Source organism: Oncorhynchus kisutch, linkage group LG4 (assembly GCF_002021735.2).
Source record: "Oncorhynchus kisutch isolate 150728-3 linkage group LG4, Okis_V2, whole genome shotgun sequence".
Taxonomy (NCBI): Eukaryota; Metazoa; Chordata; class Actinopteri; order Salmoniformes; family Salmonidae; genus Oncorhynchus; species Oncorhynchus kisutch.
The window spans coordinates 52,673,951-52,700,107 of record NC_034177.2 but is presented as its reverse complement, the minus strand read 5'-3'; the positions used below and the strand labels follow the sequence as shown (position 1 = coordinate 52,700,107).

At 40.8% G+C, this 26,157-nt stretch overlaps 1 protein-coding gene across 1 annotated transcript in view; it reads left to right on the top strand.

Moving 5' to 3' along the window:
* The first annotated feature begins 6,662 nt into the window (after positions 1-6,662).
* LOC109888733 (sorting nexin-33-like) overlaps positions 6,663-26,157 on the top strand; it is a 28,011-nt gene continuing 8,516 nt past the window's right edge. Inside the window, 1 exon segment of the mRNA XM_020479905.2 lies at positions 6,663-9,307. Coding sequence (XP_020335494.1) covers positions 7,885-9,307 — 1,423 coding nt within the window. The 5' untranslated portion in view covers positions 6,663-7,884.

Below are 26,157 nucleotides of genomic sequence, written 5' to 3'. Positions count from 1 at the left end.
GTGGTTTTAAGGGAAAACATTTACATGTGTTGGAATGGCCTAGTCAAAGTCCAGACCTCAATCCAATTGATAATCTGTGGTATGACTTAAAGATTGCTGTACACCAGCGGAACCCATCCTACTTGAAGGAGCTGGAACAGTTTTGCCTTGTAGAATGGGTAAAAATCCCAATGGCTAGATGTGCCAAGCTTATGGAGACATACCCCAAGAGACGTACAGCTGTAATTGCTGCAAAAGGTGGCTCCACAAAGTATTGACTTTGGGGAGGGGGGGGGGGGGTTGAATAGTTATGCACACTCAAGTTTTCAGTTTTTTTTTTATGTCTTGTTTGTTTCACAATTTAAAAAAATGCATCTTCAAAGTGATATGCATGTTGTGTAAATCAAATGATACTTCCCCCCCAAAAAATGTTTTTAATTTGAGGTTGTAAGAAAACAAAATAGGAAAAATGCCAAGTGGGGTGAATACCATCGCAAGGCACTGTATATCCATAATCTTTGGAGTGGGGTGGTAAAAATCACACCCTTGTCCACTTGCCTTATTCCCTTGGGGAAATCCCCGTCACCATCTTGGAGGGTGGTCCAAATGATTAGCCAAGCAAGGGAAGTTTGCAACGTAAGCCCCTCAGCCCTCGATTTCAGTTGGCTTTGCAAGTGTACAATTACGTTCACTCCGGGGCCTGAAACTACCACATAATTCAATTTGTGATGATTGTACACCCGCTAAGAAAAGTCTGTGAAAACTTCAAATCAACATCAATGAAGTAGTCAGCATACAAGTTTAAGTAAAAACAAATGCAAATAAGTTAAGACATTTTGCTACTACGTAAAAAGTAAATATGTTTTTGTTTGGTCAACTTTTGGAAATTGTTAGGCAGGCTAACGTTAGTTAATTTGCTAGCTATCATACAGTAGGCATATATTATTAATTATATATTTAATATAAGTATACATGTACTCATAATTGAATGTAGCTCATATAAAGCACCCACAAGCCACCGGTGGCTGAAAACACAATCATTGCGGGATGAACCAGTGATGAATTTCGAGCCAAGGGCGGTCTATTTAAACTTAATCCTTCCTCCATCGCTCCTTTTCTAATATATTTTTTATATTAGTTATTTTCAATATTCAGCTTGAATCTTTCTGATTCATGTTTTACAGGATAAATTCTATGTAACATTTTAAATGAAACTTCCTTTACTTTGTTACTGCTACAATATTTGTTAGCAATTTTCCATGCTTTCCCCCACTGTATTTCACCATAGATATGACCAAAATAATCTTGCTGATGGAATTGTAGTATCACAAACAATATTCCTAATCTGTTTATTTCTACATTTATCTTTGTTAATATCGCCAATGAATATATTCTACTTACATCAACCACAGAGGTGGTTATTGGAATATTAAACTTACCAAGAAATTCCCCATATGAGAGTAGATATCCATCCTCATTCAGCAACTGACCAACCAAAATAATTTTATTCTCAAACCAGTTACGAAAAAAACAAGTTTAAAAAAAAATCTTATATCTTTTTTCCATAAAAAAAGTATCTGTGAAGGGAAAATTGTGTTTCTACGCTAACATCCAAGCAAAAATGTCCTGCTTATGGAATTTGGCCTCTTAACATACTTCAGAATCCAATTGATTTAAAAAATATTATTTAGAGTATTGAAATCTAAAACCTCAAGACCTCCTTGTTCTTGGTATTAGTGAGAGTATATTTTCGTCGATAGTGAGGCTTGTTTCTCCAAATAAAAGTATAAAGAATCTAAGTCCTTTACAATTTTAGGGGGTAAGTCAAGTGATAAACGAGACAAACCGATCTGGATAACCCTTCAGCTTTGGATAATAAAACCCGACCATATAACGAAATATCTATCATCAACCAGAGGTTCAATTTCTTCTTTGTTTTCTCAATAATGGGGTCAAAGTTAAATTCACTCCTTTTTCATCCTTGCATATAACAGTTCCAAGATAACTGTAACGATCGTCTTCGGGAGAATGAGAGGAGGACCAAAGCGCACTGTAGCTCTTGAGCACCAAGTCTGCCCAACCTTACCTGGTTGAATGCTCCCCGTAGCCAGGCCAGTGCGGCGAGGTGGAATAGCCCGCACTGGGCTGTGCTGGCGAACCGGGGACACCATGCGTAAGGCTGGTGCCATGAATGCCGGCCCAAGGAGACGCACTGGAGACCAGATGCCGGCTTCATGGCACCTGGCTCGATGCCCACTCTAGCCCCGCCGATACGAGGGGCTGGAATGTACCGCACCGGGCTATGCTCAGCACCGGGGACACCTTGCGCTCCACCGCATAACACATAACATTTTCAAACCTGAAACTAAGGAAAAGTCTTCAATACAGGAAACTGCTTTAGACACCTCATTCCTGTCTATGGTGGTATCATCAGCCAGTTGACATAGTTTAAATTCATTGCCAAGTGCTGAAACACCTTGCAAATTCCCTTTCTTGATATGAAGAGCCTATAATTTGAGTAACCAATAAAAATACAAATGTAATTGGGCAGCCCTGCCTAATGCCACGGCCAATATCACATTTTTGGGATGTCCCTTGAGCTAATTTTACAGAGCTAGTACAACCACTATATAAAGTTTGGACTGCTTTCAAAAAAAAGTCACCAAACCCCCAAAAACATATTGCTTTGAACATAAACTCATGTTCTACACTGTCAAAAGCTTTATAAAAATCAACAAACATAAGAAAACTATCATCAAGGATGAGGTCATTATAGTCAATCATATCTAAGATCAACCTGATGTTATTACTAATGTGTCGACCATGCATAAAACCAGATTGTTCTTCATCAATTATATGATGCAAGCCTTGTTTCAACCTCTTAGCAAATTACAAGGGCAAATAATTTCCCATCATTATTCAACAGGCTAATGGGTCTCCAGTTGTCTATGTAAAGAGTATCCTTATTTATACCTTGCTTTAAGGAAGCCGATAACTCCCCATGTTCTGTTTGATTCGTGAAACATAGCAAGAATGAAAGGAATCAATTTATCATTGAATGCTTTTAAAACTTGCTTATTAACCATCATTTCCAGGGGACGTATTGTCCTTATGGCTTTAATACAGTCTTTTATCACAATTTCAGATAACTCATCATCACAAAATCCCTGAAATCATTATCTATCTTCTTAGCAATGTTTGCTACATTTTCTAAGAAAAGATCCATATTGGAAGTTGGCTGGGCTGATGTATACAGATTCTGATAATACTGGGCAACATGCTGAGAGATTTCTTTTGAATTTTCATTGGGAGTATTACTAATCATTAATTTACATATGGAAGTATTTTCGCCTGCCCTTTTTTCTAAATTAAAGAAATATTTTGTATTTTTCTCTCCCTCTTCCATCCATTTTCGTCTTGATCTTACAAACGCTCCCCGGGCCTTTTCCTCGTAGATACAGTCTAACTGCATTTGCAATGATGATAGCTCCAGTAATTCCTGATTAGTTAGTTCAGTTTTTTTTGTATAATTCATTATTCCCTTTATGATGTCATATTCTTTCTCTCTCTTGGCAATTTCTTTCCCCATTGAAATAGCCAAAAGCATTATATCAAATTTCATTAGATCATGAATTCCTGCTACTTCCTTCTTAAATACTTAATTCTCGACTAAAGTCTTGTTCATTTTCCAGTAACCTTTACTAACTTTTTTTGTTGACAACCCATGCATATTTATGTTTATTGAGATCCCTTTGTGGTCTGTTAAAATCGATGGTTCAATTCAGACTTTATCAACCTTGTCAGCCATATCTTCAGATCAATACGGGATTGTATAGATATATCTTTGGTACTCCATGTTAACATAAACTGGGGTCTTATGTCTACAAATATCTAGAACACCTAACCTTAGACATATATTCCTAATCTCACAAACATAATTGCTATCCTTAGGAGGCCATCTATCTAGATTATCATGTAATACTGTATTAAAATCTCCACCCCATATTACTTTGGCCAATGGAAATTTAGACATATTTTGACTTATTTCCCTCTCAATGTCTCCAAATAAAATAGTTACTTGACTTGTTATTGGAAGCATAAGTATTTACAACAATTAATTGAACGTGGTTGACATCTACCTGTATTATTACCTGTATTATTATTGAAAGTGGTATAATCCATCTCCCTGTATTATCTGCTTCATGACTCAATATATGACCCTTAAAGATGCCTTTTAAAATAGCGACACCTGCTGACCTATTAGTACCAAATGAAAACCAAATATCATTCCCCCATTGACACTTCCAAAACGCAGTATCTGTGGAACAGGCAGGAGTTTCATGAATTAAATCAAATTCGGCACTCTCACCCTTACAATACAATAATAAAGATTTCCTTTTCAAAATATTACGGATTCCCCTGGCATTAATAGAAAAAACAGAAATGGACATTTACTATCACAGTGACTATATGAATAATATTAAACTTGTATACGTTCACATGAATCGGGTTCTCACAAAAATAAAAGTTCTTACTAGTTGCAAATAAAAATAAATATTTTATACAATTGCAAATAACAGTGTAACATAGAATGGTAAAAACGAATAGGCATCAAGCTTACATTAAGTGCCAGTGCGAATTCCCCTGACATAAAATATATATATAAATGTATAAAAACAGTTTGGCTCACACAAACAATGCTCTTTCCTCAAGAAATATAAAGTTTTATCAGATGCAAATAAAACTCAGTCCTGCACAACTCACTTGATAAATCCAGCAGTCAACAAGCTAGGCGTCAGCGTGAATTTCCCTTCCATTAACAAAGCCTTGGCTCCCGCAAAGTATGCACTTTTCCCTTCCTTCCTTGCTCTCTCAATCATCGTCCACAGACGATTCCGAGCTTCTTTCTCAAATGCTGTCAGATCTGCCTTGAACCTCAGGTTGTTCTTCTTTAAATAGTAATTTTTCTTTGCACTTTTCCATATCACATTCCTCGCTGTCTTGGAGATGAATCTCATGATCACTGGTCGTGGTGGCTAGTTGTTGTCCCCATCTCTCAGCCAACCCAGGTGGTGCACTACATCCAGAGAACCTGCAACAACATTTAGCTCCTCCTCCGGGACTATTGCCCTGCAAATGTCCTTCACTCTTGCTTTGATGTTCTCCTCAGATTTTTCTGCTATTCCATAAATTCGAAGATTCCATCTCCGACTATACCAGTCATTCTCGTTTACCTTTGACTCCATTTCAGTGAGTTTCTTCTCTTTGCTTTGCAACCTGAATGTTCAATGTTGCGTTCTGCTGCTTCAGAGTTTTTACTTCCTCAGCATTGAAATCAATTGATTTCTTCAGGTTCTTCAGATAGTGTTCTTTTTCACAAAATTCATGATGTCATCTGCACCCTCTTTGATTTTAGCCATGAGGATGCGGACGATGTTATCCTGTAGCTGGCTCATTGATGGTTCACTTCTCAGCTTCTTTGGAAGTTGCTCCTTGGTTGGGGTATTCGGGTATGAATCACATTCACCCCCCTTTTTTTTACACTGCAAGCACTGAGCAGTGCACTGAGTTTCAACAATGCCATATGAGTTTCAACATCCATTATCTCAGCAACAGTTTGGTCATGCCCTGATTCCATGCTACTAGCTATGAAGACATTAGCAGGCTAACTTAACTACACACGCTGAAACTTTTCGATAGCTAACGTAAACTCACTCACTTTTGTACATAGCCCTTGGTCCATACAATTGACCTTATTTTAGCACCCAAAAAACGTAATACTTCCAGATCAACTGTAATGTCAATACCACTGTAAAGCATAATTTTTCAATTTTCCAGCAGAATCAATTACATGAACTCCACGCTGCCCGTTTCTGCATGATTCAAGAAGGCAACGAGCTCCGTCTGGTCTTTTTAAAAATGGCGGGTGGTTGCGCACATTTGTACGGAATATGGTGAGTTTACGTTAGCTTGTTCGTTGGAAATCGTCAAAAATATATTTCAATGGTTTGATTAATTACAAAATTATTCAAAATAGCTACATTGTATGGTTAGATATAATTTTGTGTGAAAAAAAAACTAATTGCAACTGCAGTCTAAAACTATAAACTTTGTGAGAATACCCTGAAATTGTTCCTCAGCTAAAAATGTAACAACCATCTCATGTCGCCATCTTGAGCGCCCCCCTCCTCCATCGCTCTTTGCCCTGCAAGTGTATACTCGTCAGACGTCATGAAACGTCATCAGAAGTGTCCACTTCATTTGAGGGCTGAGGGGATAGGGTGTGTCTTTTAAGTGTTTGGACTGCACAGGTGAGAAGCAGTCAGGCAGTCAGTCTTAGAGCATGCGGTCAGTTATCAGTTCTAAACAATTATTCTGTATTCTCTATGCATATGATCTATTTTCTTGCGCGCATATGACACAATTGGTTGTCGGAGCACGTCTCTGGATCCGCTGAGCAGGAGGCGCTTGTATTAATCCTGCTGTAGGACTCCTTGCGGACAGCACCAGCAGGTCAACGACTAAAATGAACGAGTTACTTCTTCATGTTATGTTTCTCAAGCTAGGGGCAGTGTAGAGCTGATTTCTTGCGTTTCAAAGAATGAATTATTAAGGACGTTAACGAAGAAAAAAAATTGTTTCTCTATGCCTAACGTCATGACAAAAGTTACTTTGCTACAAAACGGATAGTAATATAATGGCATATGCTTTGCATTAAGTCGCGTACCCTTATCATTTGCTAATAATGCCTCATGTTTTTTTTATTCAAGGCAACAAAGAGGACATGCGCAAGAACCTGTTTTGTGAGGGAATTGGAGCAAGTTTCGGAAGGAATGTGTATCAACACCGGATTGCATTAGACTGGGAAATCATTAGGCTAGTCATCTCTATCGGGTCTGAATGCTTTCTTCCACCCCGGGCACTTTGTCTTTGTACTGGGAACAAACTATTTCACTTTGTCTTTGTGCTGGGAACAAACCATTTTGATAATGTTTGATCATATGTACAGCAAGTATTTTGTTCGGGGATCACATCACACAAGGATAACAATGTAACGATTCATCAGGATTACAACGAATAGACAGACACATGTTTGCAATTTGTTTCTTGGTGAAAACACATTTTCGGATAAACCGATGTCAATGCTTCCGTGAGCCGAGGACTGAGGAGTTACAAGTTGCGAAGCCCACAAGTTATATTGCAGTTTCAAGTATTGAAGGAAAAGATTGGACATCAAAGAAAACGTTTAGGCCAAGGTAACGTAATGCTATCAATAGGAATATGGTACTGATGTAGTGGGCAGTGGGTGCATGGCATATGCTAGCAATATACCAAGTTTGCAATTCAAATTTGCAGTAAGAATTCCATTGGAAATAGCCCATATTCTGTTAATTGTACGTGTTCAGGAATTGATCCTCACTACCGTTGAAAACCATCTGCAATTCGATTTTACTGTTTTTATATACAGTCCATAGATCTACTAAAAATATGGACAAGATTGTTGGCAGAGTATAGAAAACAAGACAGGACAGTTGTGTAATTGAGTTATAAACATACCCAGCTGTATACTGCACTAGTTATTTTTTAAGAGAGTAGATAAAGCACTAAGGTTATTATCATGTTATAGTGCATGAACACATTCAAAATTAGTAGTTTGTATCAGTATTAGTGTCATTTGAGACTTTGTGTCATTCAAGTCACTCTTTCTCTTCTTCTCTTATTGATTTGTTGGGTGACTAGAGTTGAGATTAGATGAAATAGTAGGGTTATGGTTCAGCTATTCAGAGATCACCCATTTGCACAACATGTGTTAACAAGTTGTGCTCAAGGGTAGCAGAATCACAATGATTTTAGGCAGTGTGCATATGATAGTCAGCTGATTTTTGATGTCAAAAGTGAGTCAAAATGTCGATGAAAGGCAAGGCACTCTTCACTTTCCAAAGTGAAAACAAAGAGGAGATCAGCATACAGGAGAATGAAGAACTGGTTATCTTTGACAATAACTCTGTGGATGGATGGTTACAAGGGGAGAACAGTAAAGGACAGAAAGGTCTCTTCCCAGCCTCTTATGTGGAAGTAATCCGCCCTCGTTCCAACTCCAACATGACAGACTGCTCCATAAGCCCGGAGGGTTCTCCCGGCAATGGCTCCTCATATTTCCCCTCTACAGCAAACACGCCCTTTCACATGCAACAGGGTTACTATCACGATAACGATGATGACTGGGATGATTGGGATGACAGTTCCACAGTGGTGGACGATGATGGCCCCAATGGCACAAATGGACATTCCCATCAGAGCCCCCACTCCAACAACCCCAATGTCCACTATTGTGCCAAACCTTACATGGAGAGGCAGGACATCATCTCCAGCTCGCGGAAGGGCAGTATGGTAGGCAGGAACTTGAACAGATTCTCCAGCTTTGTCCGCTCAGGGGTGGAAGCATTTGTGTTGGGCGATGTGCCCATGAACGCTAAGATAGCCGAGTCATACACCATTGCGATGGGCCCCAAAGGGCCTCAATGGAAAGAGAGCCCCACACCTTTCTCTTGCTCCATCGAGGACCCCACCAAGCAGACCAAGTTCAAAGGCATCAAGACCTACATATCTTATCGGGTGACCCCGAGCCACAATGCGAGGCCTGTGTAACGGCGTTACAAGCACTTTGACTGGTTGTACAATCGTCTACTGCACAAGTTCACCATCATCTCGGTACCCCACCTGCCTGAGAAACAGGCAACGGGGCGCTTTGGGGACGATTTCATTGAGAAGCGCAAGAGGCGGCTGATTCTCTGGATGGACCACATGACCAGCCATCCGGTCCTGTCGCAGTATGAGGGCTTTGAGCACTTCCTGATGTGTGCCGATGACAAGCAGTGGAAGCTGGGAAAACGGCGGGCGGAGAAGGACGAGATGATGGGAGCCAACTTCATGCTTACCTTCCAGATCCCCAACGAGCACCAGGACCTGCAGGACGTGGAGGAACGTGTCGACTCCTTCAAGACCTTCACCAAGAAAATGGACGACAGCGTCATGCAGCTGACGCACGTGGCCTCTGAACTTGTGCAGAAGCACCTCGGTGGTTTCCGGAAGGAGTTCCAGCGTCTGGGGAACGCTTTCCAGAATGTCAGTCAGGCGTTCATGCTGGACCCTCCCCACTGCTCGGAATCCCTCAACACTGCCATCTCCCACACAGGACGCACATACGAGAACATTGGTGAAATGTTTGCCGAGCAACCTAATTACGACCTCTTCCACATGCTGGACAAACTGTCGCTCTACCAGGGCCTCCTCGCCAACTTCCCAGACATTATTCATTTACAGAAAGGTAATGTACTCTCCCCTTATGGTGTGCTCATTAGTGTTAGACCTAGAGTCTAATAGCTTGTCCTAGAGATTAATCTTCAACTCATTGTTTTGCCTCACGAAGTACGGCCTATTAGTGTATTTAGTTAGTGATCACCATCATTCTGACTTCAATACCATCATGGAACTCGATACCAAAACGATACCACAACAACAACAAAAATTGTATATTAGCCAAAGTCACAGAATGGTAACTGATCCAGACAGAAACTCAGCTACTGCTCTGTTCAATCATTGGACATCTTTTGAGTTCAATATCATGACATTAGAATTTTTTTTACTTCAACACTTTTCAGACACAGCCATGTATGCTTTAATGAATCAATCGTACGATCATACAATCAATTTGACGTTGTTTTTACCAATCTAACTACAACATAATGTTAATTTATTTGAATGGTAAATCTATATTGATATAGTGGGTATATCAAGATGTAGCCTAGGCCTATCCAAAATACAGGTGAATTCACATTCAATAGGAGTTTGTGCATGCATCGAGTTATTGATCTTGTTTTGGCTGATTTCATGGGGCTACAGATGACAAACAATCTGTTTCCCTTTCATTTGAGACTTATTTTATTGTACTGATAAGCAACATTTGCATAGAAGTAGTCTCTTTAACCAGTAATGAGGTCATTCACGAGGCAAGAAGGGGGCAGCTTGTCAAAGCAGTCAGTTTGCTGAGGCAGTAGATCATCTTTGGGAGAGATGTGCAAGAGAGACCGAAAAAGTGAATGAATAAAGTTTTTAGTGGCAATCAGCTTTGTAATCAGTATATTTTGCATAAATGCTAGGGTGGTGAAGTGATGTTAGCTTTAGCTATCAGCTAGCAAGGATAGTTAGCCTACAAAACTGGAAGCTACCAGTATCTTCTTCCATTGCAAAGTGTTCTAGCCTATGGACATTGTTTTGCTGTCTTGTTGCATTATTCAGGTGTGTTAACTTTTGCGTATCGTGAGTGGGGAACTAACATGATGCAGCCCAGACTCCCAGTGCAGGCTAGCAATGAGTAAGTGGAGCAGGCATGGTGCACTTTATAAATAGGGGTTGTTGCGCAGATACAGGCTTGATCTGTGAGACACATTTGACAGAAGTACCGAAAGTAACACAAATTCTCATACCGAACCGTTGTTCATGTTTTAGTATTGAGAAAGTACCAAAGTTTCGGTAAACCGTGCAACACTAGTTATAAGTGCTTATAAAATCACTGTTATAAGTAATCATGCATTACCACAACAGCTTTGAAATCAATAGGGCAGAAATCGCTCTTGGTTCCTTGATTGATGAACCCTGACACTTCTATCAAACATGTCTGTGAGCCCTAACGGTATCTCCTAAATGCGTCTAGTTTTACTACCCTGTCACTGATGAATGGAATGGACGTATGAAGTACCCCCAAGCCATTCCTTAGTCGCATATACAGTGCCTTTAAAAACTTTTCACACCCCGTATTATTCCAAATGTTGTTGTGTTTTGTCCTGAATACAACATTGATGAAGTAAAAAAAAAAAAAACACCCATCTGCACACAATCTACACCCCATAATGACAAAGTGAAAACCTGTTTTGAGGAATATTTGTACATTTCTTGAAAATGAAATACAGAAATATCTCATATACCTACAGTTGAAGTCGGAAGTTTACATACACCTTAGCCAAATACATTTAAACTCAGTTTTTCACAATTCCTGACATTTAATCCGAGTAAAAATGTTCCTGTTTTAGGTCAGTTAGGATCACCACTTTATTTTAAGAATGTGAAATGTCAGAATAATAGTTTACATACACTCAATTAGTATTTGGTAGCATTGCCTTTAAATTGTTTAACTTGGGTCAAACATTTCAGGTAGCCTTCCACAAGCTTCCCACAATAACTTGAATGTTGACCCATTCCTCCTGACAGAGCTGGTGTAACTGAGTCAGGTTTGTAGGCCTCCTTGCCTGCACACATTTTCAGTTCTGCCCACAATTTTCTATGGGATTAATCTCAGGGGCTTTGTGATGGCCACTTCAATACCTTGACTTTGTTGTCCTTAAGCCATTTTGCCACAACAATGGACGTATGCTTGGTGTCATTGTCCATTTGGAAGACCCATTTGCGACCAAGCTTTAACTTCCTGACTGATGTCTTGAGATGTTGCTTCGATATATCCACATAATTTTCCCTTCTCATGATGCCATCTGTTTTGTTTTGTTTTGACTCAAATGATGTCAATTAGCCTATCAGAAGTTTCTAAGCCATGACATCATTTTTTGGAATTTTCCAAGCTGTTTAAAGGTACAGTCAACTTAGTGTATGTCAACTTCTGACCCACTGGAATTGTGATTCAGTAAATTAGATTATGGTCGTGAATAATACAAGACGGCTCAGAAGAAAACCATGGATTATCCCGCCCTTTAACCCTGAACCTGCGGAATGGGGCATGTTTGTTTACTATTTGGAATAAACCATCATGAAAGAATTTCCAGGCAGTTTTCACATCAGGGATAAACTCAATCTGCTCCAGTCAAAATAAACAAATCAGGAAAGAAAGCCTGCTCATTAAAACACTTTTAATGAGCAGAATAAACGTGAGTTTGTCTTAGGATCCTTAAATCATTACAAAAAACACCAACCACAGAATATTTATGTGGAACATTTGCCAATATCAAATCAATCATGGTAGATGTATCTGGGCATTTAAGATTTAGGAGAGTGGGTGAGTTAATCAACTGGGTAAGATTCATAGAATTACAAAACATTTTTTAATCATCAGACACCAACTTTAACCAACACCAGTCGAGATCACCAATCAAGATAATTTCACTGTAAATAAGTTTAGACATAAGGTGCGTCAAAGAAGAAAATGCATCACCGAGAGCAGAGGGGGGTCTATAACAGCTAATCACAGTTATAGAGAGGCCCTTTGAAACCTCAATATTCAAAGCAAGAAATTCCAACTGTTTACATATAGCTTCAGACTTTGCCACACTTATAGGGAATTTAGTTTTTACATATATAGCCTCACCCCCACCTTTCTTAACTCGATCAGTGTGATAAACAAAATATCCTTATCAAAAACAGACTTGCTGAGCCAGGTTTCAGAAAACACAATTACATCAGCATCAGTTGATTTAGTCCAAATCCTAACCCCATAAATTTTTGACAACAGGCTGCGTACTTTTAAATGAAAAATACCAAAACTAGATCTTGATTTAAAATCAGAGGGGGTTTGGAGACATTGCATATCAGGGCCAGGGTTAGGTTGCACGTTACCTGATATCAACAAAATAAGAATAACTAGGCACCTCGGTTTAATAACCTTGCACGGCTTCTCTTTTTTAAGAGACCTACCGCAGGTGAATTCTACAAGTGAGTTTCCAGACAATACAAAAGAGTAATTTAAAACCATTAGACCTTGGTAGTGACACATTCGTACTGTTCACGTCATGCCACAAATACATCGTCACTTGGACGAGTGGACCGAGTGAAAAAGAGCGAGTTCCTGCAGACAAAATGTCTAATGGACGGGAGAGCACATTGTCAGATGTACTCACCCAGCGGCAATGTTCGTTTTCTCCAGAGTTCAGTAAAGTCAGTGCACAAAGTAATACCATGAAAATGGTCATTTTCTCTAACAAATGTAAAAAATAGAGGCCAACGAAGGTAAGGTGAGAGGGGGCCGGCGTGTATGTATGAGTCTGAATGTGAGTATTTGCGCGTGTGAGTAGATTGGGTGTTGAGGTCGATTGAGAGAACAGGTTGGGGATTGTTGAGCTGCCACTGAGAGCCAGAGCAAAAAGGAGCAGCTTGGACGAGACACTCCACGGATGAAGAAGGAACTCAGGCCAGCCAGAGATAGGGTTACTTTGGTAAACTTCAAGTAATCAAGTGCCGAGTTGAGAGAGACTCGTGATCTTTACACCAGCAAAAACAAAATAGTTTGCACTACACAACAAGGAAGTTACTCAACCATAAACAAATAGGTTATTAGTAGGTTAAAATGTACTAGTCACAGACAAACAACTTGACATGCTGCCATCTTGGATTTCATTGTTGTTGATCATTGCTACACAGCCATTTTAAAGACTTGCCATAGATTTTCAAGCAGATTTAAGTAAAACATATAACTAGGCTACTCAGGAGCATTCAATGTGGTCTTGGTAAGCAACTCCAGTGTATATTTGGCCTTGTGTTTAAGGTTATTGTCCTGCTGAAAGGTGAATTTGTCTCCCAGTGTCTGTTGGAAAGCAGACTGAACCAAGTTTTCCACTAGGATTTTGCTTGTGCTTAGCGCTATTCCTTTTCTTTTCATCCTAAAAAACTCCCTAGTCCTTGCCGATGACAAGCATACCCATAACATGATGCAGCCCCCACCATGCTTGAAAATATGAAGGGTGGTACTCTGATGTGTTGTGTTTAATTTGCCCCCAACATAACACTTTGTTCTAACACTTTGGACATAAAGTAAAAAAAATTGACACATTTTTTGCAGTTTTACTTCAGTGCCTTATTGCAAACAGTTTGAATGTTTGCAATAATGTTCTGTACAGGTTTCCTTCTTTTCACTCTGTCATTTAGGTTAGAATTGTGGAGTAACTACAATGTTGTTGATCCATCCTCAGTTTTCTTCTAAAACAGCCATTAAACTCTGTAACTGTTTCAGAAGGACACCTGTATCTTTGTAGTGTCTGGGCGTATTGTTACATGATCCAAAGTGTAATTAATAACTTCACCATGCTCAAAGGGATTTTCAATGTCTTCTTTTTTTTATACCTATCTACCATTAATGTATTCAGTGGTGGAGATAGCATGTAAACAAATCAGTCTGGTGGGAAACCACCTTTCACAAACTGACAACCTTGTAATGGCATGTCCCTTAATGGTAGAGTGAGCTGTAAGAAATCCTGTTAGTGTCATTGCAAAAATCTTCCATCTGGGGTGATTTCTTATATGCCCTGCCCTGCACAATCCAGATGATCATTGGATTGGACGTGTCTGTATTTGTCGTCAGGGTGGTGCAGTATTTGACCAGCATACCAAGGACATGCTTCAGTTCTCAAACAACCCACATATCAGGAGGGGGGAGGGGCCTCCAGCAGAGGAAGCCATGTTTCTCTTAGTTATCTATTGTAAATAAGGGTATGGTGAATGTTTCGATGTTAAGTAAACAGCTGCAATGTGCTTTTCTAAATCACATCCTCACCTTAATTGTACAGGAATTGAAAGCCATTTGAAAATGTCATAGGCATAGCACAACGTCAGGGACCAAGGGTCTTATTGGTTCAGCTGAAAATACTCATGGAACATTTGGCTGTTTATTGAATGACCTTGGCCCACAGACGTAGATCTACATTTAGTGATAGCATAGTCAAAAGGCAGAATGTCATATCTGCACTGCAAATGTAATAAATCCACTTCCTCTCAGTTTACTGTACTCTCATTACCTAGCTGAAGGCAATGCACATGAACACATCATGTGTAAGAATATATATTTGGAAAGTATTCAGACCCTTTTTCCACATTTTGTTACGTTATAGCCTTATTCTAAAATTGATTAAATTGTTTCCCCCCTCATCAATCTACACACAATACCCCAAAATGACAAAGGAAAAACAGGCTTTGCAAATGTATAAAACATTTAAAACGGAAATATCACATTTACATAAGTATTCTTTACATAAGTATTCTTTCAGTTCTCTCCAGAGATGTTCGATCTGGTTTATGTCTGGGCTCTGGCTGGGGAACTCAAGGACTTTGATGATCAATGGAAACACCTGAGCTCAATTTCGAGTCTCATTGCAAAGGGTCTGAATAATTATGTCAATAAGATATTTATTTTTTTAAATATACATTTGCAAAACACTTCTAAAAACCTATTTTTGATTTGTCATTATAGGGTATAGTGTGTAGATGTTGATGAGGGAAAAAATTATTTCTGTAACTTTCAGAATAATAAGCCTGTAACTTAACAAAATGTGGAAAAAAGGAAGAGGTCTGAATACCTTCCGAATGCACTGTATATTCCAAAACTATATATTTTTTAAGGTTACGGCACATTTTGTACCAATATCTACATCCATATTTTCCATAACATCTTCGGAGAGCCAAGTTTACTGTTGCGACTAGCCTTTCAATTTAAGCTTCCCCTGCTGAACCCTGAGAGCTTCCCTCAAAGTCACTTGTGTTCTTCTGAACTGGATCCAACTGTGACAACATACCAAACACACACAAAAACCTGGGTTCAACTCTTCCTGTACAGTTCACCGCTCATCCTCTCATCACAGCCTTTAACGTCCACTCCCTCACATACAGTAATGACCACAGTTTGAACTGTGATATAGGTGGATGCCTGGATGTGTAAACTCATGGAATATCACTGCAAACTCGGTCGGGTGTGGTGTGAGCTATATATGGCATTGATAAAGCATGGCTGGGTACGAGAGGCAAGGAGTGTCTGGGTGTTTTTCAGGGTCTTTGCTAGATTCAAGTCTTTCAAAAGAGGTCTACCTCTTTCTTTCTCTCTCTGTTTTTCTGGGTGTGTCTCTATCTCTCCCCCCTGCCCTATTTTTGTCTCACTCTCTTTCTCTTCTCTCATGTCTATCCCTTTCTCTTTGATGAATACCATCCCACTCAGATATGTACTGTAGGTCTGCCTGGATAGTCGGTCTGGAAACATAACAAAATGTAGAATAAGTCAAGGGGTATGAATAGTTTCTGAAGACACTGTTGGTCTTTCTGGATAGTCGGTCTGGATGGTTTCAATTACACAGGAGTAAATCCAGTTTAGTCCCACAGAGGTGCTTTGAGCATTTGCCTACCTGAATCCAATGTTCATCCAATCGACTCTATCGAAAGACTTGAATAAGAATACACATCACTCCGTGCACTGCAATGGAAGACTGCCCAGCAAACTGGACACATTCCCAGAACAATAGCTAAGATTCCTATTAAGTTCTAATTAGGCTTTTATCTAACATTATGATGATAACATCCCAAAAATATTCAGAGAATGTTTTGATAAAATCAATTTATTAATAAAAAATGTTTTAGATTAAATATCCTTGGAAGGTTCTAGCATTCACTCAAATGTTGTGTACAACATCTGTAACAACCACCACAGAACATTCCCCAAAAGTATGTATGTTTGTGTAAAACATTAAGCCTGTTTTTGGTTCCCAGAACATTCATTAGGTCACAGCAAATGTTCTCATAACACAAAAACTGTCCAATCGTGGTGATGATTATAGAATTTTATATAAACATTCGCCTGATGTTGCAAGAATGTTCCTATAACACATAATCTGTTCTTTAAAGGTTCCCAGAATGTTTGATTAAGTTGTGGGAATAGGCTGTTGGGAACATTGTGGGGACATCACAAAAGATAAGTTCCCAAAATACAAAAACAGACCAGTTGTGTGGATGCTTCTACAATGTTTATTTTAGGGTGCATTTGATCTGTTCTTTAAAGGTTCCCAGAATGTGGAAATAGGCTGTTGGGAACATTGTGTGGACATGACAAGATATATGTTCCCAAAACTGTCCAGTTGAGCTGACATTCAGATCATGTTTCTATCAGGGTGCACAAAACATTCCTTTGATATTGCTGGAATGTTGCCCAAACAGTTCTTTAAAGGTTCCCAGAACATATAATTAAGTTGTGGGAACAGTGTGGATACCTTACAAGAGATAGTTTCACAAAACACAAAAAATGCTCAGTTGTGACATTCATACATTATTTAAGTTAGGTGACACAGGACATTCCCTTAATGTTGTAAGTCAGTTTTTATGATGTTCATAGCGTATTTGTTTTAGGTTTAACATGACATTCCATTGATGTTCACTCAATATACATTTTACTTTGTCTTGGAGGTCTTCAGAACATTCCAAGAAGATTTTATATTTAAGTTTTACCTAATATTACCACAACATTCTCAGCCTGCAAATTAGAATGCATCCCCATCATGTTTCCCTCCAGATTTGATGGTAATTCACATTTAAGGACTGTATTGTAGGTGATAGAGACACACATGGCATTTTTATTGAAATCAAATCAAATCAAAGTTTATTTGTCACGTGCGCTGAATACAACAGGTGTAGTAGACCTTACAGTGATATGCTTAGTTACAGGCTCTAACCATTAGTGCAAAAAAAGGAATTAGGTGAACAATAGGTAGGTAAAGAAATAAAACAACAGTAAAAATACAGGCTATATACAGTAGCGAGGCTACATACAGACACCGGTTAGTCAGGCTGATTGAAGGAGTATGTACATGTAGATATGGTTAAAGTGACTATGCATATATGATGAACAGAGAGTAGCAGTAGCGTAAATGAGGGGTTAGCAGGTGGTGGGTGGGACACAATGCAGATAGCCCGGTTAGCCAATGTGTGAGAGCACTGGTTTGGTTTAAATAAAAAACAGTAACAGTAACAGTATCACTTCCGTCGCTCTCCTCGCCCCTACCTGGGCTCGAACCAGGAACACATTGAAAACAGCCACCCTCGAAGCAGCGTTACCCATGCAGAGCAAAGGGAACAACTACTCCAAGTCTCAGAGCGAGTGACGTTTGAAACGCTATTAGCGTGCACCCCGCTAACTAGCTAGGCATTTCACATCGTTTACACCAGCCTAATCTCGGGGGTTGAAGTCATAAACAGCGCAATGCTTGAAGCACAACGAAGAGCTGCTGGCAAAACGCATGAAAGTGCTGTTTGAATGAATGCTTGCGAACCTGCTGCTGCCTACCATCGCTCAGTCAGACTGCTCTATCAAATATCAAATCATAGACTTAATTATAACATAATAACACACAGAAATATGAGCCTTTGGTCATTAATATGGTCGAATACGGAAACTATCATTTCGAAAACAAAACGTTTATTATTTCAGTGAAATACGGAACTGTTCCGTATTTTATCTAACGGGTGGAATCCCTAAGTCTAAATATTCCTAATACATTGTACAACCTTCAATGTCAACCTTTATGTCATAATTACGTACATTTCTGGAAAATGAGTTAGCAATGAGCCAGGCTGCCCAAACTGTTGCATATACCCTGACTCTACGTGCAATGAACGCAAGAGAAGTGACACAATTTCACCTGGTTAATATTGCCTGCTAACCTGGATTTCTTTTAGCTAAATATGCAAGTGTAAAAATCTATACTTGTGTATTGATTTTAAGAAAGGCATTCGTGTTTATGGTTAGGTACAGTTTTTTCGCAAATGCACTTTTGTTAGATCATCCCCCTGCATTGCATTGGTTATATGCAACGCAGGACATGCTAGATAAACTAGTAATATCATCAACCATGTGTAGTTAACTAGTGATTATGATTGACTTATTGTTTTTATAAGATAAGTTTAATGCTAGCTAGCAACTTACCTTGGCTTACTTCATTCGCGTAACAGGCAGGCTCCTCGTGGAGTGCAATGAGAGGCAGGTGGTTAGCGCTTTGGACTAGTTAACTGTAAGGTTGCAAGATTGGATCCCGGAGCTGACAAGGTAAAAATATGTCGTTCTGCCCCTGAACAAGGCAGTTAACCCACCTTTCCTAGGCAGTCATAGTATAGTATAGTTAAAGTGACTATGCATATATGATAAACAGAGAGTAGCAGCAGCATAAAAAGAGGGGTTGGGGGGGGTAAGTCAGGGTAGCCTTTTGATTACCTGTTCAGGAGTCTTGTGGCTTGGCGGTAAACACTGTTGAGAAGCCTTTTTTGTCCTAGACTTGGCACTCCGGTACCTCTTGCCATGCGGTAGTAGAGAGAACAGTCTATGACTGGGGTGGCTGGGGTCTTTGACAATTCTTTGGGCCTTCCTCTGACACCGCCTGGTGTAGATGGATGGCAGGAAGCTTAGCCCCAATGATGGACTGGGCTGTACGCACTACCCTCTGTAGTGCCTTGCAGTCAGAGGCCGAGCAATTGCCGTACCAGGCAGTGATGCAACCAATGCTCTCGATGTTGCAGCTGTAGAACCTTTTGAGGATCTCAGGACCCATGCCAAATCATTTTAGTTTCCTGAGGGAGAATAGGCTTTGTCGTGTCCTCTTCACGACTGTCTTGGTGTGTTTGGACCATTCTAGTTTGTTGTTGATGTGGACACCAAGGAACTTGAAGCTCTCAACCTGCTCCACTACAGCCCCGTCGATGAGAATTGGGGCATGCTCGGTCCTTCTTTTCCTGTAGTCCACAATAATCTCCTTAGTCTTGATTACATTGAGGGATAGGTTGTTATTCTGGCACCACCCGGCCAGGTCTCTGACTTCCTTCCTATAGGCTGTCTCGTCGTTGTCAGTGATCAGGCCTACCACTGTTGTGTCGTCTGCAAACTTAATGATAGTGTTGGAGTCATGCCTGGTCATGCAGTCGTGGGTGAACAGGGAGCACTGGAGGGGCCTGAGCACGCACCCCTGGGGAGCTCCAGTGTTGAGGATCAGCGTGGCAGATGTGTTGCTACCTACCCTCACCACCTGGGGGCAGCAAGTCAGGAAATCCAGGATCCAGTTGCAGAGGGAGGTGTTTAGTCCCAGGATCCTTAGCTTAGTGATGAGCTTTGAGGTACTATGGTGTTGAAAGCTGAGCTGTAGTAAATGAATAGCATTCTCACATAAGTGTTTCTTTTGTCCAGGTGGGAAAGGGCAGTGTGGAGTGTATCATATGTGGATCTGTTTTGGCGGTATGCAAATTGGAGTGGGTCTAGGGTTTCTGGGATAATGGTGTAGATGTGAGCCATTACCAACCTTTCAAAGCACTTCATGGCTACAGACATGAGTGCTACGGGTGTGTAGTCATTTAGACAGGTTGCCTTTGTGTTCTTAGGCACAAGGGACTATGGTTGCCTGCTTGAAACATGTTGGAATTACAGATTTAATCAGGGACATGTTGAAAATGTCAGTGAAGACACCTCCCAGTTGGTCAGCACATGCCCGGAGCACGCGTCCTGGTAATCCATCTGGCCCCGCAGCCTTGTGTATGTTGACCTGTTTAAAGGTCTTACTCACGCCGGCTACGGAGAGCGTGATCACACAGTCGTCCGGAACAGCTGATGCTCTCATGCATGCCTCAGTGTTGCTTGCCTCGAAGCGAATATAGAAGTGATTTAGCTCATCTGATAAGCTCGTGTCACTGGGCATCTTGCAGCTGTGCTTCCCTTTGTAGTCTGTAATAGTTTGCAAGCCCTGCCAAATAAGTCGAGTGTCGGAGCTGGTGTAGTATGATTCAATCTTAGCCCTGTATTGACGCTTTGCCTGTTTGATGGTTCGTCGCAGGTCATAGCAGGATTTCTTGTAAGCTTCCGGGTTAGAGTCCCGCACCTTAAAAGCGGCAGCTCTACCCTTTAGCTCAGTGCGAATGTTCACTGTTATACATGGCTTCTGGTTGGGGTATGTACAGTCACTGTGGAGACGACGTCCTCGATGCTCTTATTGATAAAGCCAGTGACTGATGTGGTGTACTCCTCAATGCCATCGGAAGAATCCCGGAACATATTCCAGTCTGTGATAGCAAAACAGTCCTGTAGTTTAGTATCTGCTTCATCTGACCACTTTTTTATAGACCGAGTCACTGGTGCTTCCTGCTTTAATTTGTACTTGTAAGCAGGAATCAGGAGGATAGAGTTGTGGTCGGATTTACCAAATGGATGGCGAGGAAAAGCTTTGTACGAGTCTCTGTGTGTGGAGTACAGGTGATCTAAAATAAATGTCCCTCTGGTTGAACATTTAACATGTTGATGGAAATTTGGTAGAACTGATTTAAGTTTCCCTGCATTAAAGTCCCCGGACACTAGGAGCACCGCCTCTGGGAAACCTCTGGGTTTCCTGTTTGCTTATTTCCTTATACAGCTGACTGAGTGCGGTCTTAGTGCCAGCATCTGTCTGTGGTGGTAAATAAACAGCTTTTTACTGAGGAGTGGCTTCCGTCTGGCCGCTCTACAATAAAGGCCTTATTGGTGGAGTGCTACAGATCTCTGCAGCCATCTGGTTGTCCTTCTGGAAGGTTCTCCCATCTCCACAGAGGAATTCTGGAGCTCTTTCAGAATGACCATCAGGTTTTTGGTCAACTCCCAGGCCAAGGCTCTTCTCCCCAAATTTCTCAGTTTGTCCGGGCGGCCAGCTCTAGGAAGAGCTTTGGTGGTTTCAAACTTCCTCCATTTAAGAATGATGTAGGCCAACATGTTCTTAGGGACCTTCAATGCTGCAGAATTTGTTTTGGTACCCTTTTGGTTTTGGTAGCCTATCAGAAGCTTCCAAATCCATGCCATCACAGTCAACTTACTTGTGGAGGGGTTGAAAAACAAGTTTTAATGACTCCAACCTAAGTGTATGTAAACTTCCGACTTCAACTGTACATTGATGTCAGAGTGGTTAGAGCAGTGCCTAACTTGAGCCGGATCCGGCACCTCTCTGTTTTGGACTGATTTGTTCCTTAACCTATTTGGCCGGATCCGGTACCTCTCGTGGCATAACTTTTTGTAATGTAAAAATTCAAATAAAACCGATCAAAGCCTGTTCGTTAATTCTGTAAGTAGATTTATCGCCCGAGCCTAATATTCTAAGAGTTGATTTGGTTTGGGCCGGCCCAGGTTTATGGTTTTTGCAACATTGTTCCCTCCATAGAGGGAGAAGCACGCCAGTATCTCTCACATAACTAGAATGAGAATCACTTTCTATGATCTCTCTCCCTCTATGTTCTGATAGACATGAGCCCTCAACTCTCATCTCTCCAGCGTTGCATTTATTTTCTTATAGAATCATAGCTGCGTGAAGGGTTCTGGAGGAAATGCAGCACCCCTGATCAATTGAAATACATTTGCCAAAGTTATAGAATTACTGCTATATCTATTTAGAATTAAAGGAAATCATTCAGAATAGCCTACTACACCATGAGAAGGCCTATAATTTAGCCACATAGGATCAATATCTTATTTTTTTAAAACAGTCTAGCTGTGGATTTTAGCCCAATAACAAGGAATAGCCTACAGTCGGGAATGGGCTGCAAATCTGTCAATGATAAAACAGTACACAGACAAGGGGAAACACAGGTTGGAAAGCGATTGCTCCTGCTGAAAAAAGAAGACTATCCTGTAGGCTACCAAACAAATGTGGTAAACTTCCAGGTATTGTTTTATAAAAGAGAGAGAGAGCGAGGCTTTTGGCACGAGCGCATTGACAATCACCAGCGAGTTAGCTGTGCATCATTGGTTCAGTCTGTGAAACTGGAAAGCATTTTTAGGACTATAATTTCTTTCTCATAATGTAGCCTATATTATGTGTCTCCACACACCTAGGCCTAGGCTACTGATGGCATCACGTTTCAGGTAAGACCCAAGTGCAGACTGTGTTGAAGTAACAATGTTTACTACAGCGACAGGGGCAGGCAAATGACAGGTCAAGTCAGGCCGGGGTCGATAATCCAGAGTGGTGGGGCAAAGGTACAGGACGGCAGGCAGGCTCAGGTCAGGCAGAGGTCGGGTAATCCAGAGTAGGGGCAACAGTACAGGACTTACAGGCAGGCTCAGGCAGAGCAGGCAGGCGGGCTCAAATTCCAGACAGGCAAGGGTCAAAACCTGGAGGGTGAGAAAATGCGAGACTGGGGAAAAGCAGGAGCTGAGAAAATCGCTGGTTAACTTGACAAACAATATGAACTGGCAACAGACAAACACAGAACACAGGTATAAATACACAGGGGATAATGGGGAAGATGGGTGACACCAGGAAGGGGGTGGAGACAATCACAAGGCAGGTGAAACAGATCAGGGCGTGACAGATGGATTCAAGACAAGGTCGTTTTTATTGATCTCAGATTCTCAGTTTGTCTGTGTCAAAGTAGCCTGTCATTTCGATAATTTGTGCGGTATTAAAAAATATTCTCCTAAAGTCTCCAGTCATGTAAAATGCTGTAGAATTGCATGAAATGGGTTTATAAAAGGCAAAACATTTCCCCATGTGTGCAACTTCTTTAAGTGCCTCTACTCTACTGTTCTATGCCACTATGCAAATGCGATGATATGCAATGCTTTATTATAAAGGTGTTTTTTTTTTCATGCTTTTCAGTACCTTAGAACTCCCCAGATCACCCCCTTCTAGAGCTCACTTTTTATCCCGACACCTTCCGATTTACATATTAAGCACTGGGTTAGAGTGACAAATAAAGCTCTGACTACCAGGCCATTAGGACTTGATGGCCGTCAGTGACTTACCATGACTCAGCGGTCACGTGGACTTTTACTGCGGTCATGACTCGTGACTGCCGGTGTGGTGGTGATACAATCACTGCAACAGCCCTACTCTCCATTGCTATTCAATGCAGATCCTGCCTTCATTCCGCTTTGATCAACCTTTTTTGCTTCGGTGTGTGAATCTAGGCCAGCGATAGGTTATTTTGTTTTATAGAGGAGCTCTGGCCTAGTGGTTATTGTGTTATAACACAGTTCCTCTACTTCCAACAAGTCATCTGTTGAACACAACTCTCAATGTGCATGTCGTTAGACCAGTTTGATCTGTTGAACCCTTTTTTAGTCCGTTTCCCTTGTATTCTCTGTATACAACACTTGTTTGAAATCAAGGACCAACATATAATCAAACCCATCAAAAACTAGGAGGACCAAGGCACTCTTCATACAATTAAAATGCCTTTGTTTTGGTGGCATGTTCAATAGAAGTAAATCTTTGAAACTCAGACACATTTCGGCATGTCTTGTCTAGCCTTGGTCTGGGAGTAATACCATGACCAACACAGTTGACATTCTGAGGTATTATTAAATTAAACGGGATGGATGTGTAAAGTCGTCTAAGCCCTTCCTGTAACTAAGTCCCAGGGCAAGAATGGGTGGATCTCTTTGAAAATTCCTCATTGCTGAAGCTTTGCTTCTTCTCTCTGTCTTTAATTCCCCCTTTATTAGCCATAAGTAAGAATAAACAAGAACAAGCCGGGCACGCGAGACAGTAAAGGTTGGTTGTGTTCACATTCCACACTTAGCATGTACCCTCTAGCTATTGGCTAGCTAGGTCTTTTTATTTTGTCTAAATTTGCACTAAGAATGGCATAATCAAGTTACTTGTATTCATATGTTTTTAATTATTACTTCAAAACATAAATGTTTAATTTAATGCTGCTTCCTATCATAAAATAATGATTGCACTGCTAGTTTTTGTAGTTTTCTGTCCGCTGCTTTGTAGGAAACCTTTTCTAACATTACATTCAAAGCCAGAGAGGAGCTGAAAATGATGTTGCAGCCAGCATACTCAGACCCTTTTCTTCTAATCAGAACTCTGCGGTACAGTGACTGTGTCGCTTTAAGGCAGACAAAGCAAACCTTTTTCAAGTAAATTGCTCTCTGAGATGTGCGTTAACCTGCATTTAGAAGTTAGCTGAGGTTGCCTCGGACAAGTGCTGCTAACAATTCACTGTTTCCTACAGTACGATGGAAAAATAAAATGGAGGAGAGAAATCTGTGCAGGAGTGTCTAGTCATCTCTGTTGATCTCACCCTTCCCAAAGTGATTGTGTGTGTGTGTGCGTGTGTTTGAGTTTTCTGTTACTGGCGAGCTGACAGATGGAAGGGGTGTGTGTGTGTGTTTGTTTGTGTGGTTGAATGTCTGATCAGTTCACTGCTGTGCTTGGCATGACGTCAGTCCAACACCCACCCCCCTCGCCCTCCCCAACCCTTTGTCGGTCATATGCTGTGTACTGGTCACAATCCACATTTGGCAACTGAACAGGCTTGACTATTCTGGCTGGCTGTCCGCTCCATAGACATTAAAAATAGGCCAGCTCAGACTACTTCAAAGACAGTAGTGATGCGGTGAACAGGCAGATGTTGTGATTCACAGTCGGAATGATGCCACCCTTGTTTAGCAGCAGACATGGTAATTGTAGCACATTGTCATAATGAATGAATGATCAGATCACTGGGTCGATCCATATGAGAAGTTATTGCATAGTCATTGTATGGCAGGGCACAGTTGCAGCAGGTGTAACCTACAGTGCCTTGCAAAAGTATTCATCCCCCTTGGCGTTTTTCCTATTTTGTTGCATTACAACCTGTAATTTAAATGGATTTCTATTTGGATTTCATATAATAGACATACACAAAATTGTCCAAATTAGTGAAGTGAAATGAAAAAAAAGACTTGTTTAAAAAAATTAAAAAACAACTCAAAAGTGGTGCGTGTGTAACAGTGTAGCTTCCGTCCCTCTCCTCACCCCAACCTGGGCTCGAACCAGGGACCCTCTGCACACATCAACCACAGTCACTCACGAAGCATCGTTACCCATCGCGCCACAAAAGCCACGGGGAACAACTACTTCAAGGTCTCAGAGCGAGTGGCGTCACCGATTGAAACGCTTTTAGCGCGCACCACTGCTAACTAGCTAGCCATTTCACATCAGTTACACGTGCATATGTATTCACCCTCTTTGCTATGAATCCCCTAAATAAGATCTGGTACAACCAATTGCCTTCAGAAGTCACATAATTAGTTAAATAAAGTCCACCTGTGTGCAATCTAAGTGTCACATGATCTGTCACATGATCTCAGTATATACACCTGTTCTGAAAGGCCCCAGAGTCTGTAACACCACTAAGCAAGGGGCACCACCAAGCAAGTGGCACTATGAAGACCAAGGAGCTCTCCAAACAGGTCAGGGACAAATTTGTGGAGAAGTACAGATCAGGGTTGGGTTATAAAAAAATATCTGAAACTTTGAACATCCCGCTGAGCACCATGAAATCTATTATTACAAAATGGAAAGAATATGGCACCACAACAAACCTGCCAAGAGAGGGCCGCCCACCAAAACTCACGGACCAGGCAAGGAGGGCATT